Source organism: Petromyzon marinus, unplaced genomic scaffold, assembly GCF_048934315.1.
Source record: "Petromyzon marinus isolate PM22_M1 ecotype Great Lakes invasive population unplaced genomic scaffold, UKy_Petmar_22M1.pri1.0 PM_G_Scaffold_41, whole genome shotgun sequence".
NCBI classification, from domain to species: Eukaryota; Metazoa; Chordata; class Hyperoartia; order Petromyzontiformes; family Petromyzontidae; genus Petromyzon; species Petromyzon marinus.
In genome coordinates, this window is record NW_027422993.1 from 1,812,076 (window position 1) to 1,825,201 (window position 13,126).

Genomic DNA, 13,126 nt, shown 5'->3' on the forward strand with positions numbered 1-13,126 from the left:
AATTTCTCACCTCGGATTTCAGTGTTACCTCGTGACGTCACGCGGCAGCAGGTGACTTGACGTCACTTCCGGGGTACCAGACACGCTCCTCCCACAATGAGCGGCTCCGTAAATAAATAAAGATTGGCACTGGAACGTTATCGGCAGTGACCCAAGCGAAGGTGACGTCACGCTCAAGAGCGCGGTGGACGAGCGAATACCTTGGTGACAAGACGTCACTAGCGAGGTACGCCTCCCCCTGGCGTTTCACGCCGATGAAGTAATGCTGAGTGGTGACGTCACAGAACGGGATTGGAGTTTAAGTTGATTTAGATTAATTTTCCATTGCTCCCTCCCTTGGGTGCGTGGGCTCAGCTACAACGACGTGGACATTATTGTGTATACACTGTGTGTGTACACTGTGTGTGTGTACACTGTGTGTATGTGTGTACACTGTGTGTGTGTGTACACTGTGTGTGTGTGTACACTGTGTGTGTACACTGTGTGTACACTGTGTGTATACTGTGTGTGTGTACACTGTGTGTATACACTGTGTGTGTGTACACTGTGTGTGTGTACACACAATGTGTGTGTGTGCACTGTGTGTGTGTACACTGTGTATACACTGTGTGTGTGTACACTGTGTGTGTGTGTGTACACTGTGTATACACTGTGTGTGTGTGTACACTGTGTGTGTACTGTGTGTGTGTACACTGTCTGTATATACTGTGTGTGTACACTGTGTGTGTGTGTACACTGTGTGTGTGTGTACACTGTGTGTGTGTGGCCAGTGTGTGTGTACACTGTGTGTGTGTACACTGTGTGTGTACTGTGTGTGTACACTGTGTGTATATACTGTGTGTGTACACTGTGTGTGTGTACACTGTGTGTGTGTACACTCTGTGTGTACACTGTGTATACACTGTGTGTGTGTACACTGTGTGTGTACACAATGTGTGTGTACACTGTGTACACTGTGTGTATGTGTACACTGTGTGTACGTACACTGTGTGTGTACACTGTGTACGTGTACACTGTGTGTGTGTAGTGGGGGGCACAGGTGGTGCATTGCCCAGTCATCTCAGTCAGTGGACCCATGGCATTTTTCCATCAATTTATTTTCAATTTATTATTTTTATTTGTTATTATTTTATTATGAAAATGTTAATTTATTATTTTTATCTTTTATTTTTCTATCTACATGACTTTACCAAAAGAACCAGGAATATGGTAGCGCATTCTCTATTTATTGCCGAGGTTGAAGGTTCAAATCCGACAGACATATCTGGCTACCCCAGTAACATTCACCACAACATGCGCAGTCTGCTTAACAGCGGATGTCAAACAAACCACTGTGTCACTCACAACGCACATCGCATGTTGGTATCATGGTCAAAATTGTGGCAATTCCAGTAACACTATCCATAAACTCCACAAGGGAGATGACACGTCAATGATCGCCCCCTACCGACAGACTCATGTCCACGTGCAGGCCGGTGCAGGGCCACCTTGTGCCACACAGAGGCAGCTGCCACTAGGGGGCGCCCTTCGATGTTTGAGATGAGGTTCGATACGAAACACCGAGTTGCTGAGGCAATTAGGCAAGCGACTTATGAGTGCGAATGTTTAATATATTCTTGGTTCTTTCGGTAAAGTCACGTTGAAGGGAAACAATAAAAAATATATAAAACAATAAAATTCTCACGTTTCCACTGTAACACAAGCAGTCATCATCAGGTGTGAAAACCAACGGCAAGAAACATTTGAAAGAATTGGCGGTTTGTATTTATTTATTTTTAAACGTTAGCACCACGGAGAGCGATTTGCCAGTTTGTTTAGAAGGACGACTCTATGTTCGGAAAAGAGGGGGGAGACGAAAAATTAATGTATGCTGTCTGAAAGCCACCGTAAGCGTGAACAATCAATTAAGACCCGAAATGGTTTATCACATCTTTCCAATGATTGCTATGCCAGAATCCATCTTCTCGGTTGAAACTGTCTACGTCGTGAGAATTTTATTGTTTTATATATATTTTATTGTTTCCCTTCAACGTGACTTTACCGAAAGAACCAAGAATATGAATCACTGCAGTCACGAAAGCTTTAAATGTTGTTTATAACGTAGTGAATGCTTGGGAGCTTAATTGTCTCTCGCTCCTGCTCACAGATTTACCCAGCCCACAGCTCCACAGATACCAGCCGCTCCTCCTGGGCAGGTTCGGTTACGTACGGTGCGAGATAAGTTCCAGATACACACACAGAGACTCACACAGAGACCCATAGATTAACACGGTTGGCTAGGTATGGTGCGAAAGAAGTTATATACACACACAGAGACCCATGGATTAACACGGTTGGCTACGTACGGTGCGAAAGTTACAGATAAACAAGTTTGAGTCGTGGGCCGTGGAAGTTGACCGGGCGCGTGTTGCTACTCACAGTCGTTGAATACGGTTGGATAGACGCTGATAGAGAGACACACAGACAAGACAGGCGGACAGACACAGACAAGAGGATCACAGAGACGACAGAGAGACACAGGCAGAGAGAAACACAGAGGCAAACAGATGACACAGACGGACAGGGACAGAGAGATGTTGAATCGAACACACTGAACTCGCTCCATTGAAAGAGATTCCTCGATCTTCACAATGCCCGGAAGTCGTTCTTATTCTCATTGATTTAATTGCGTGTGGTGTGTACGTGCAAGCAATGTGGGATATCGATGTACACAGATATGAACAAGATCAGCAGACAAGACGTCTTTAATATAATCGGTCTCTCCACGAAACAAAGGAATGTTGAACACGAAATATAAATCCCACGGCCTTCGTGCGAGTCCATAATTACTGCAGCCTTGATTCAGTGCAAGCCAACTGTGGACCGGTTTTGGTGGACACTGTGTGTGTACACTATGTGTGTGTGTACACTGTGTGTGTACACTATGTGTGTGTGTACACTGTGTGTACACTGTGTGTGTGTGTACACTGTGTGTGTGTACACTGTGTGTGCAAGCCAACTGTGGACCGGTTTTGGTGGACAATGTCTCAACAGCAGTGGGGCTTGCTTCAAGCCATGGTTTGGAACATCCAGACGTTAATCAGCAAGGAGCATTTCTAGTCCAAGTTCGACAAAATCTACGTCAACACGTAAGACAAAATTATAATTCGTGTTGCAGAGAATGTATCTCCTCCACGTGTAACTTTAAGGTGGTATGCCTTGTAACTGATGAATGATCCGAGTGTGCTTCCTATTTCAAAGACAATGAGTTGCTCCAGATGCTTCATGAAACACAAAAATACCGCTTGACCTGTATCACAAAAAACAACGGGTCTCACCTGAGTTATCTGTACAGGTTACTTCCAAAACACACACACACTTTGTCCTAACATCACATAATCAATGTTTGACCCTTATAAATGAAATGATGCATGTGCACACAAAATCAGACAAGCGTTCATTCTGAATTATTGACAGGCATTTTAACAAAATTTAATTACTGCAGTGAAATGTACTGCAACAGATAACATCTGATTAAGAAGCTATTTGAAAAAAAATACGCACGGTCTGCTTAACAGTGGATGTAAAACATACTATTGTGTCATTCAAAACGAGTAGGCCATTGCATGCTGGCGAATTCTAAACATTAGCGACAAATTACACAACTGAAATGAAACATCAATCATCGCCCCCTACTGACAGCCTCTTGTTCACATACTCTTTGGTTTTTTCAGTAAAGTCAGGTAGGTAGAAAAAATAATAATAGATCACGAAGTTTCGATCGTAACACAAGCGGTCGTCCTCAGGCAGAAAAAAATAATAAATGCAGACCGGTGCAGGGCCACCACCCTGTGCCACACAGGGGCAGCTGCTACTTGGGGATGCTCTTCGAGTGTTTCAGACGAGATACAAAACTCCGAGTTGCTGAGGCGGTTAAGCAAGCACCGAGTAAATGCAATTATTATAACATAGTGAATGCTTGGGGGCTTATTGTCTCTCGCTCCTGGTCAGAGATCTCCCCAACCCACAGGTCCACAAAGACTGGCCGCTCGCTCTTACTTTGCAGGTTGAATCTAGGAGCTGAGTGTTCAACTTCACATTCTTGTCATTAAAGGCCTGTGACAAAGGTGCATCTATTCTAGCGACATTGTCTCAAGCTTACACATTTACCGGGTCTCCACTTGACTTTGTATTGTCTAGGAGGAAGTCCACCCACACCTCCACTTCGACAAACTGCTGGGAGTTGCCTCGCTCTGCCTCAGTCAGAATTCTCCTTCTGCTTCACGATGTGAACGTCCGATTTTGGAGTTTAATCTTTATCTTCACATTTTACCTTCACCTCTTTGCTCTTCACCATCACCTCTTCACATTTCACCTTCACCTGTTCATATTTTACCTCAGTTCCTTTTCAGTGTCAAAGCTGGGATTTTCCTCCGGTTCTTATTTCATGAGGGATGGGCTCATTGTGGAACTTTGACTTTCACAAGATGATTTCAGCCTCCACTCCTTGCAGATCTTCTGATGCTTCTGTGTTCTCTGGTGTACTTGAAGATTTGATGAAACTGCAAATGCCTTCCTGCACACACTGCACTTGAAGGGTTTCTCTCCCGTGTGTGTTCTCTGGTGTACTTTAAGATTTGATGACTGTGCAAACGCCATCCCGCACACACTGCACTTGAAGGGTTTCTCTCCTGTGTGTGTTCTCTGGTGTACTTTAAGATTACATGACTGTGCAAACGCCATCCTGCACAGAGTGCACTTGAAAGGTTTCTCTCCCGTGAGTGTTCTCTGGTGTGTTTTAAGAACAGATGACTGTGAAAATGCCTCCCCACACACACTGCACTTGAAGGGTTTCTCTCCCGTGTGTGTTCTCTGGTGTCTTTTAAGAGCAGATGACCGTGAAAATGCCTTCCCACACACAGTGCACTTGAAGGGTTTCTCTCCTGTGTGAGTTCTCTGGTGCTGTGTCAAATTTCCAGTCCAATCCGTGCTGTATGCACGCTGGTCGCAATGTTGACTTGTCGTACCGAGCTGCTGTGCTGACTGCCTTTGCTCCATCAGACCACGTCAGCTGCAGACAGAAAAAAATAATATCCACACCATCGACACGTCAGTATCGATGCACAGAGGAATGCATATATACACAGTAACACGTGACTTACACGTCTATACTCATTCATATATTCATGATGTAGTGAAAAAGTGTCCCAAATTCATCACACGGGCTGTGATGGCACACAATGAGAGGGCAAATGGTTATAAACATGCCTGGAAGCCCTCGTATCTTCAAAATGAATGTTAACCCAAAACTCTAAGCACACAATTTCGGCTGTCTGGCTAGAAAAGGAATATTAATAAGAGCTAAATTCAGCTGACATAGCAAAGGGTGTTGAAAACAATACTATTTGTGTTATGCAGAAATGCATGAATTAATGTTCAATCGCAACTCAGATGTCCTTGAATGCTGGGATGAACAGTTCCGACTTCAGCTGCATGTGTGTGCTGTGTTAACTTCCTGTTTCCATTCTTATAAAGAGTTCCAGAGGAAAACAAAAGTAAACTATTGTTACGCTATAACCTCCGTGTTCAACAGAGTTAATAGACGTTACTGCAAACACAAACTGTACACTGTCACTGAGTAAACAGGCGGTGGCATGTTTAGAATCACGCCTGGCCACCTTCATCTGCTTGGCATGAATGCTTCCTCAATCCACCAAGTAATTAATCGAGGATCAACGAACATAGCCGAGGCTAACTGGAGTTTGCGTGTCTCTCTCCGTGGTGAGATGTTAACTACCTCACCTGGTGTACAGGAAGTCGTGGGTTCGATCCCGACCCTGACGCCTGCTGTATATTTGGAGTTTGCGCGTCTCTCCGCTGAGCGTCTTTGACCGATAGACATTGACACACGTATTCTTGTTTCTTTCAGTAAAGTTACGTACATAGAAAATAACAATAACAGATAATACAATTACATTAAATAAAGACCACTTGAGTTGCAATCAAAACGTGTTTTTTTCTTTATTTACTATTTTTTTATGTTTATTATGTTATTTTATTTTCTATCTACATGACTTTACCGAAAGAACCAAGAATATTAATTCCTGCAGTCACCAAAGTTTTAAGTCAAAACATTCACACACGTTGACAAAGCCTTACCTTGTGTTGTTGTGGGCAGGTTGCTTCTGATAACAAGAGCGGTATAGCAGCTCAAGCGGGCTTGGCCTGCTAACAAAAGAACAAAAATTAAAACTGTGTGAATATTTACAATAAAACAAAGTTACAAAGTGGCGAGCCGGGTGAAGACAAATTAAACTTAAGCGAGATCATTAAAGTGAATGCAATCAGGCGAGGGCAGGAGGCAAGGCCCCGCGTGGCTAGGCCCCGCGCTGTAAAGTTCCAACCTGGACATCGATTCCCGTGCTCGCCGCTACTCAACTGACATCCCTACGAGAGAGAGAGGCTCTACCTTGGTAAACAACCACCACCACAACCACCACCACCACAACAACCACCACCACAACGACCACCACCACCACAACGATGAGAATTTCTCACCTCGGATTTCAGTGCAAGCGCGCACACGGCAGCTTCCTGTTACCTCGCGACAGCAGGAAGTAGTATGACGTCACTTCCCTCCCAAGAGCGGCTGTTACTGAATAAATTATGTTAATGATGCCAGCCCATATGTCGAGGGATGGGGGCGTGGGCGCTGAACCTGTCGTAATAAACTCTCGACGGCTTTAACGGACACATTATGTTAATGAGCCACCAGTCACTGGGCGTAGCTTTGCCCAAATAAGGATTGCCACTGGAACGATATCGGCAGTGACACGGGCGGAGGTGACGTCACGCTCAAGAGCGCTGTGGACGGGGGAGGGGTGAATACCTTGGTGACATGACGTCACTAGCGAGGTACACCTCACCCTGGCGTTTCACGCCGATGAGGTAATGCAGAGTGGTGACGTCACAGAGTTGGAGTTTAAGTTGATTTAGATTCATTTTCCATTGCTCCCTCCCTTTGGTGTGTGAGCTCAGCAACAACGTGGACATTATTTGTATACACTGTGTGTGTGTACACTGTGTGTATGTATATACACTGTGTGGACATACACTGTGTATACACTGTGTGTGTACACTGTATGTGTGTACACTATGTGTATACACTGTGTGTGACACTGTGTCACTGTGTGTCGCTGTGTGTCACTGTGTGTGTCACTGTGTGTGTGTCACTGTGCTTGGCACAAGCGTCGTGGTGACGTCACCGCCACTTAGTGGCGAATGGCGATTGTTGTTGTGTCACTGTGTGTCACTGTGTGTGTGTACACTGTCACTGTGTGTACACTGTGATTGTACACTGCGTGTGTGTACACTGTGTGTGTGTACACTGTGTGTGCACACTGTGTGTGTACACTGTGTATACACTGTATGTGTGTACACTGTGTACAGTGTATACCCTGTGCATGTGTACAGTGTAAACACTGTGTGTACACTGTGTGTGTACACTGTGTATACACTGTGTGTGTGTACGCTATGTGTGTATACAGTGTGTGTACACTGTGTGTCACTGTGTGTGTGTACACTGTGTGTGTATACACTGTGTGTGTGTACACTGTGTGCATGTGTACACTGTCTGTACACTGTGTGTATACTGTGTGTGTCCACTGTGTGTGTGTACACTGTGTGTGTGACACTGTTTGTGTCCGAACCCCTGGCAAGGCCATCTACTTAACGTTGAGATAAAATTTACACGAAACGTCCTTTTCAATGAAGTCTTCCAGATGTAAATTGATACAAGCTTTTAATGAAGAAATAAAATCATCTAATTCAAAACACAATACAAGTCAAAGATGTTTCATTTTAAAACTTCAAAACGGAGCGTGGGGTACTTGCGTGAATACGTCCTTCGTGTGCAAATGTTGTGACTTTCCTGGCCTGAAGGCCGTCAATGTGTTGGACCCTTATTGGTGCACAGCGTGTCAACAACAGCAGTGGGGTTTGCTTCAACCAATGGTTACGAACATCCAGACGTCAATCAGCAAGGAGCATTTCTAGTCCCAGTTAGACAAAATCTACGTCAACACGTAAGACAAAACTACAATTCGTGTTGTAGAGAATGTACCTCCTCCTATACGTGTAACTTTCAAGTGGTATGCCTTGTAACTGATGAATGATCCGAGCGTGCTCCCTATTTCAAAGACAATGAGTTGCTCCAGAGGCAGACGCTTCGTGAAACACAAAAGTACCCTTTGACCTGTATCACAAGAACAACGGGTCTCACCTGAGTTCTCTGTACAGGTTACTTCCAAACACACACACACACTTTGTCCTAACATCACATATTCAATGTGTGACCCTCAGATAAAATGTTAAATGCACAATCAGACAAGTATTCATTATAAATCATTGACGGGCATATTAGCAACATTGAATTACTGCAGCGAAATTGACTGCATCACGTTACATCGTATTAACAAGTTATTTTACAAATACGCACCGTCTGCTTAACAGTGTATGTACACCGTACTATTGTTGCATCATTCAAAACGAGTAGGCCGTTGCATGCTGGCGTCTGGGTCAAAATGTAGCAAATTCTAAACATTACGCTACAAATAATAGATGACGGCGCTTCGATGGCAACACAAGCAATCGTCATCAGGTGGGACAAGCACAGCAGCAATAAGCAGAAACTACTGGAGTAGGCGCCTACTACTTCAGCAGTTTCTCTTGCTGTGGTTGTCCCACCTGATGATGATTGTGCGTGTTGTGATCTAAACGCCGTGATCTGTTATGTTTCTACCCACGTGGTGACTTTACCGAAATAACTCAACAGTGTGGATTCCTGCAGTCACGAAAGCTTCTAATCAAGATTGCCTACAAACTACACAACTGAGATGACGCATCAATCATCGCCCCCTACTGACAGGCTCTTGTCCACATGCAGGCTGGTGCAGGGCCACCACCTTGTGCCACACAGGGGCAGCTGCTACTTGGGGATGCTCTTCGAGTGTTTCAGACGAGGTACGACATAAAACTCCGAGTTGCCGAGGCGATAAGGCAAGCAGCGTGTAAATGCAATTATTATAACATCGTGAATGCTTGGGGGCTTATTGTCTCTCGCTCCTGGTTAAAGATCTACCCAACCCACAGGTCTACAAAGACTGGCCGCTCTTACTTTGCAGGTTGAACCTAGCAACTGAGTGTCCAACTTCACGTTCTTGTCATTAAAGGCCTGTGACAAAGGTGCATCTATTGGAGCGACATCATCTCAAGCTTACACATCTATCGAGTCTCCACTTGCCTTTGTATTGTCTTGGAGGAAGTCCACCCACACCTCCACTTCCACAAACTGCTGAGAGTTGCCTCGCTCTGCCTCACAGTCAGAATTCTCCTCCTGCTTCACGTTGCCTCCATCGATGTGAAGGTCCCATTTTGGATTTGAATCATCTTCACATTTTACCTTCACTTCTTCCCTCTTCACCATCACTTCTTCACATTTCACCTCGATACCTTTAAAAGTGTCCAAGCTGGGATTTTCTTCCGGTTCTTGTTTCATGAGGGATGGGCTCATTGCGGCACTTTGACTTTCACAAGCTGATTTCAGACTGCACTCCTTGTGGATCTTCAGATGCTTCTGTGTTCTCTGGTGTGTTTTAAGAGCAGATGACTGTGAAAATGCCTTCCCACACACACTGCACTTGAAGGGTTTCTCTCCCGTGTGTGTACTCTGGTGTGTTTTAAGAGCAGATGACTGTGAAAATGTCTTCCCACACACACTGCACCTGAAGGGTTTCTCTCCCGTGTGTGTTCTCTGGTGTGTTTTAAGAGCAAATGACTGTACAAATGCCTTCCCACATACAGTGCACTTGAAGGGTTTCTCTCCCGTGTGTGTTCTCTGGTGTGTTTTAAGAGCAGATGAATCTGAAAATGTCTTCCCACACACAGTGCACTTGAAGGGTTTCTCTCCCGTGTGTGTTCTCTGGTGTTTTTTAAGAGCAGATGACTGTGCAAATGCCTTCCCACACACAGTGCACTTGAAGGGTTTCTCTCCCGTGTGTGTTCTCTGGTGTTTTTTAAGAGCAGATGACTGTGCAAATGCCTTCCCACACACAGTGCACTTGAAGGGTTTCTCTCCCGTGTGTGTTCTCTGGTGTGTTTTAAGAGCAGATGAATCTGAAAATGCCTTTCCACACACACTGCACTTGAAGGGTTTCTCTCCTGTGTGTGTTCTCTGGTGTGTTTTAAGAGCAAATGAATCTGAAAATGTCTTCCGACACACACTGCACTTGAAGGGTTTCTCTCCCGTGTGTGTTCTCTGGTGTCTTTGAAGATGAGATGAATCTGAAAATGCCTTTCCACACACACTGCACTTGAAGGGTTTCTCTCCTGTGTGTGTTCTCTGGTGTGTTTTAAGAGCAAATGAACCTGAAAATGTCTTCCGACACACACTGCACCTGAAGGGTTTCTCTCCCGTGTGTGTTCTCTGGTGCATTTTAAGAGTAGATGAATGTGAAAATGTCTTCCCACACACACTGCACCTGAAGGGTTTCTCTCCCGTGTGTGTTCTCTGGTGTGTTACAAGATTATATGACTGTGCAAACGCCATCCCGCACATCGTGCACCTGAAGGGTTTCTCTCCCGTGTGTGTTCTCTGGTGTTTTTTAAGAGCAGATGACCATGAAAATGCCTTCCCACACACAGTACATTTGAAGGGTTTCTCTCCTGTGTGACTTCTCTGGTGCCGTGTCAAATTTCCAGTCCGGTCCGTGCTGTATGCACGCTGGTCGCATTGTTGACTTGTCGTACCGAGCTGCGCTGAGTGCCTTTGCTCCATCAGAACAATTCTGCAGAGGAAGCGTCAGCTGCAGACAGAAACAAAGAATATCCACACCATCTACACGTCAGGCACAGAGGAATGCACACGTGACTTACACGTCTATACTTATTAATATATTCATGATGTAGTGAAAAAGTTTCCCAAATTCATCAGATTTGATGAACGTGCAAATGCCTTCACGCACACACTGCAACTTGAAGGGTTTATCTCCCGTGTGTGTTCTCTGGTGTACTTTAAGATGTGGTGACTGTGCAAACGCCTTCATGTGCAGAGTGCACCTGAAGGGTTTCTCTCCACGGGCTGTTATGGCACACAATGAGAGGGAAAATGTCATTGATATGCCTGGAAGCCTTCATATCTTCAAGATGAATGTTAACCCAAAACTCTAAGCACACAATTTCGGCTGTCTGACTACAAAAGGAATATTTATGAAAGCTAAATTCAGCTGACATAGCAAAGGGTGTTGAAAACAATACTATTTGTGATATGCAGAAATTAATGTTCAATCGCAACTTAGAGATGTGAATCCAGGCTCAGATGTCCTTGAATGCTGGGATGAACAGTTCCGAATTCAGCTGCATGTGTGTGCTGTGCTCACCTCCTGTTTCCATTCTTATAAAGAGTTCCAGAGGAAAACAAAAATAAACTATTGTTTTGATATAACCTCCGTGTTCAACAGAGTTAATAGACTTTACTGCAAACATAAACTTGACACTGTCACATACTGCCATGAGTAAACAGGTGGTGGTGTGACCAGAACCATGCCTGGCCACCTTCATCTGCTCAGCATTAATTCTTCCTCACTCCACCAAGTAATGAATCGAGGATCAATCAACATAGCCGAGGCTATCCGTGTCTCTGTCTCTCTCTCCCCGTGGTGAAGGTGTTCCCCTCCACACATTCAGAGTCAACAGCGACACGCGCTTAGCGTCTTTGACCGATAGATACATTGACACACGTATTGTTGGTTCTTTCAGTAAAGTCACATAGATAGAAAATAAAATTAACAGATGAAATTTAATAAGATAAAGACCACTTGTGCTGCGATCGAAACGTCGTGGGTTTTTTGCTTCATTTAAAAAAATATATATTTTTCATTTAATTTATTTTATTGTTATTTTTATTTTATTTTCTATCTACGTGACTTTACCGAAAGAACGAAGAATATTAATTCCTGCAGTCACCAAAGTTTTAAGTCAAAACATTCACACACGTTGACAAAGCCTCACCTTGTGTTGTTGTGGGCAGGTCGCTTCTGATAACAAGAGCGGTATAGCAGCTCAAGCGGGCTTGGCCTGGTGAAAAAATATAAAAACTGCGTGAATATTTACAATAAAACAAAGTTACAAAGTGGCGAGCCGGGTGAAGACAAATTAAACTTAAGCGAGATTATTAAAGTGAATGCAATCAGGCGAGGGCAGGAGGCAAGGCCCCGCGTGGCTAGGCCCCGCGTTGTAAAGTTCCAACCTGGACATCGATTCCAATGCTCGCTGCTACTCAACTGACATCCCTACGAGAGAGAGCGAGGCTCTACCTTGGTAAACAACAACAACCACCACCACAACAACCACCACAACCACCACAACAACCACCACCACCACAACCACGACCACCAACACGATAATAATTTCTCACCTCGGATTTCAGTGCAAGAGCGAAGCGATCGCTTCCTGTTACCTCGTGACATCACGCGGCAGCAGCAAGTGACATGCCGTCACGTCCGGGGTACAAGCCACTCCCCACCCACGAGCGGCTCCGTAACTGAATAAATTATATTTTGATTTAAAGCTTTCGTGACTGCAGTAATTCATATTCTTAGTTTTTTCGGTAAAGTCACGTTGAAGAGAAACAACAAAATAACAAAATATATATAAAACAATAAAAAAATTCTCACGACGTTTCGACCATAACTCAAACGGTCATCATCAGGTGTGTCGGTTTGCATAAATTTATTTTGAAAACGGCATATTTATATATATAAAAAAATAACGTTTGCGTCACGCGCAACGATTGGCAGTTTGCCCAGGACTAGTCCATCTATTTTTTGAAAAGAGGAGGGGGGAGACGAAATTTGTTTTTATGTATGCTGTCTGAAAGCCACTGTAAGCGTGAACAATCAATCAAGAACTGAAATGATTTATCAAATCTTTCCAATGATTGCTAAGATAGAATCCATCTTCTCGGTTGAAATTGTCTCTGTGCTTGTATATGTGGATAGCCTCATGAACGAATCTCTCATGGAAGCCAGATGGCTTACAAAGAACCTCCGTCTTGGAAAAGTCAATGGCATGTGAGCCTACTGAATTAGAA

General features: G+C 44.3%; 2 protein-coding genes across 3 annotated transcripts; both read right to left on the reverse strand.

The window, feature by feature from the left end:
- Window positions 1-2,726: 2,726 nt before the first annotated feature.
- LOC142917105 (uncharacterized) lies at window positions 2,727-6,246 on the reverse strand. 2 transcript variants are annotated; one of them, XM_076061800.1, is made up of 2 exons: window positions 6,139-6,246; window positions 2,727-5,050 (listed from the first exon to the last, which is right to left on the reverse strand). In XM_076061800.1, the coding sequence occupies exon 2, from the start codon at window positions 5,035-5,037 to the stop codon at window positions 4,420-4,422; it is 618 nt and encodes a 205-aa protein (XP_075917915.1). In that variant the 5' UTR covers window positions 5,038-5,050; window positions 6,139-6,246; the 3' UTR covers window positions 2,727-4,419. The 2 variants fall into 2 exon arrangements, with proteins under 2 accessions (XP_075917915.1, XP_075917914.1); XM_076061799.1 differs by lacking the exon at window positions 6,139-6,246 and adding an exon at window positions 5,782-5,869.
- A 1,525-nt stretch (window positions 6,247-7,771) lies between these two features.
- LOC142917089 (uncharacterized) lies at window positions 7,772-12,526 on the reverse strand. Its single transcript, XM_076061786.1, has 2 exons — window positions 12,507-12,526; window positions 7,772-10,748 (listed from the first exon to the last, which is right to left on the reverse strand). Exons 1-2 carry the CDS (start codon window positions 12,524-12,526, stop codon window positions 9,254-9,256), a joined length of 1,515 nt encoding a protein of 504 aa, XP_075917901.1. The 3' UTR covers window positions 7,772-9,253.
- Window positions 12,527-13,126: the final 600 nt, after the last annotated feature.

Bases quoted from the DNA above. Each gene is read 5' to 3' on its own strand.
- LOC142917089 (XM_076061786.1), bottom strand. From the start codon at position 12,526: ATGTCACTTGCTGCTGCCGC. The intron at 10,749-12,506 runs GTGATGTCACGA...GCGTGCATACAG, and splicing joins ATGTCACTTGCTGCTGCCGC to CACGGACCGGACTGGAAATT.
- LOC142917105 (XM_076061800.1), bottom strand. From the start codon at position 5,037: ATGGAGCAAAGGCAGTCAGCACAGCAGCTCGGTACGACAAGTCAACAT.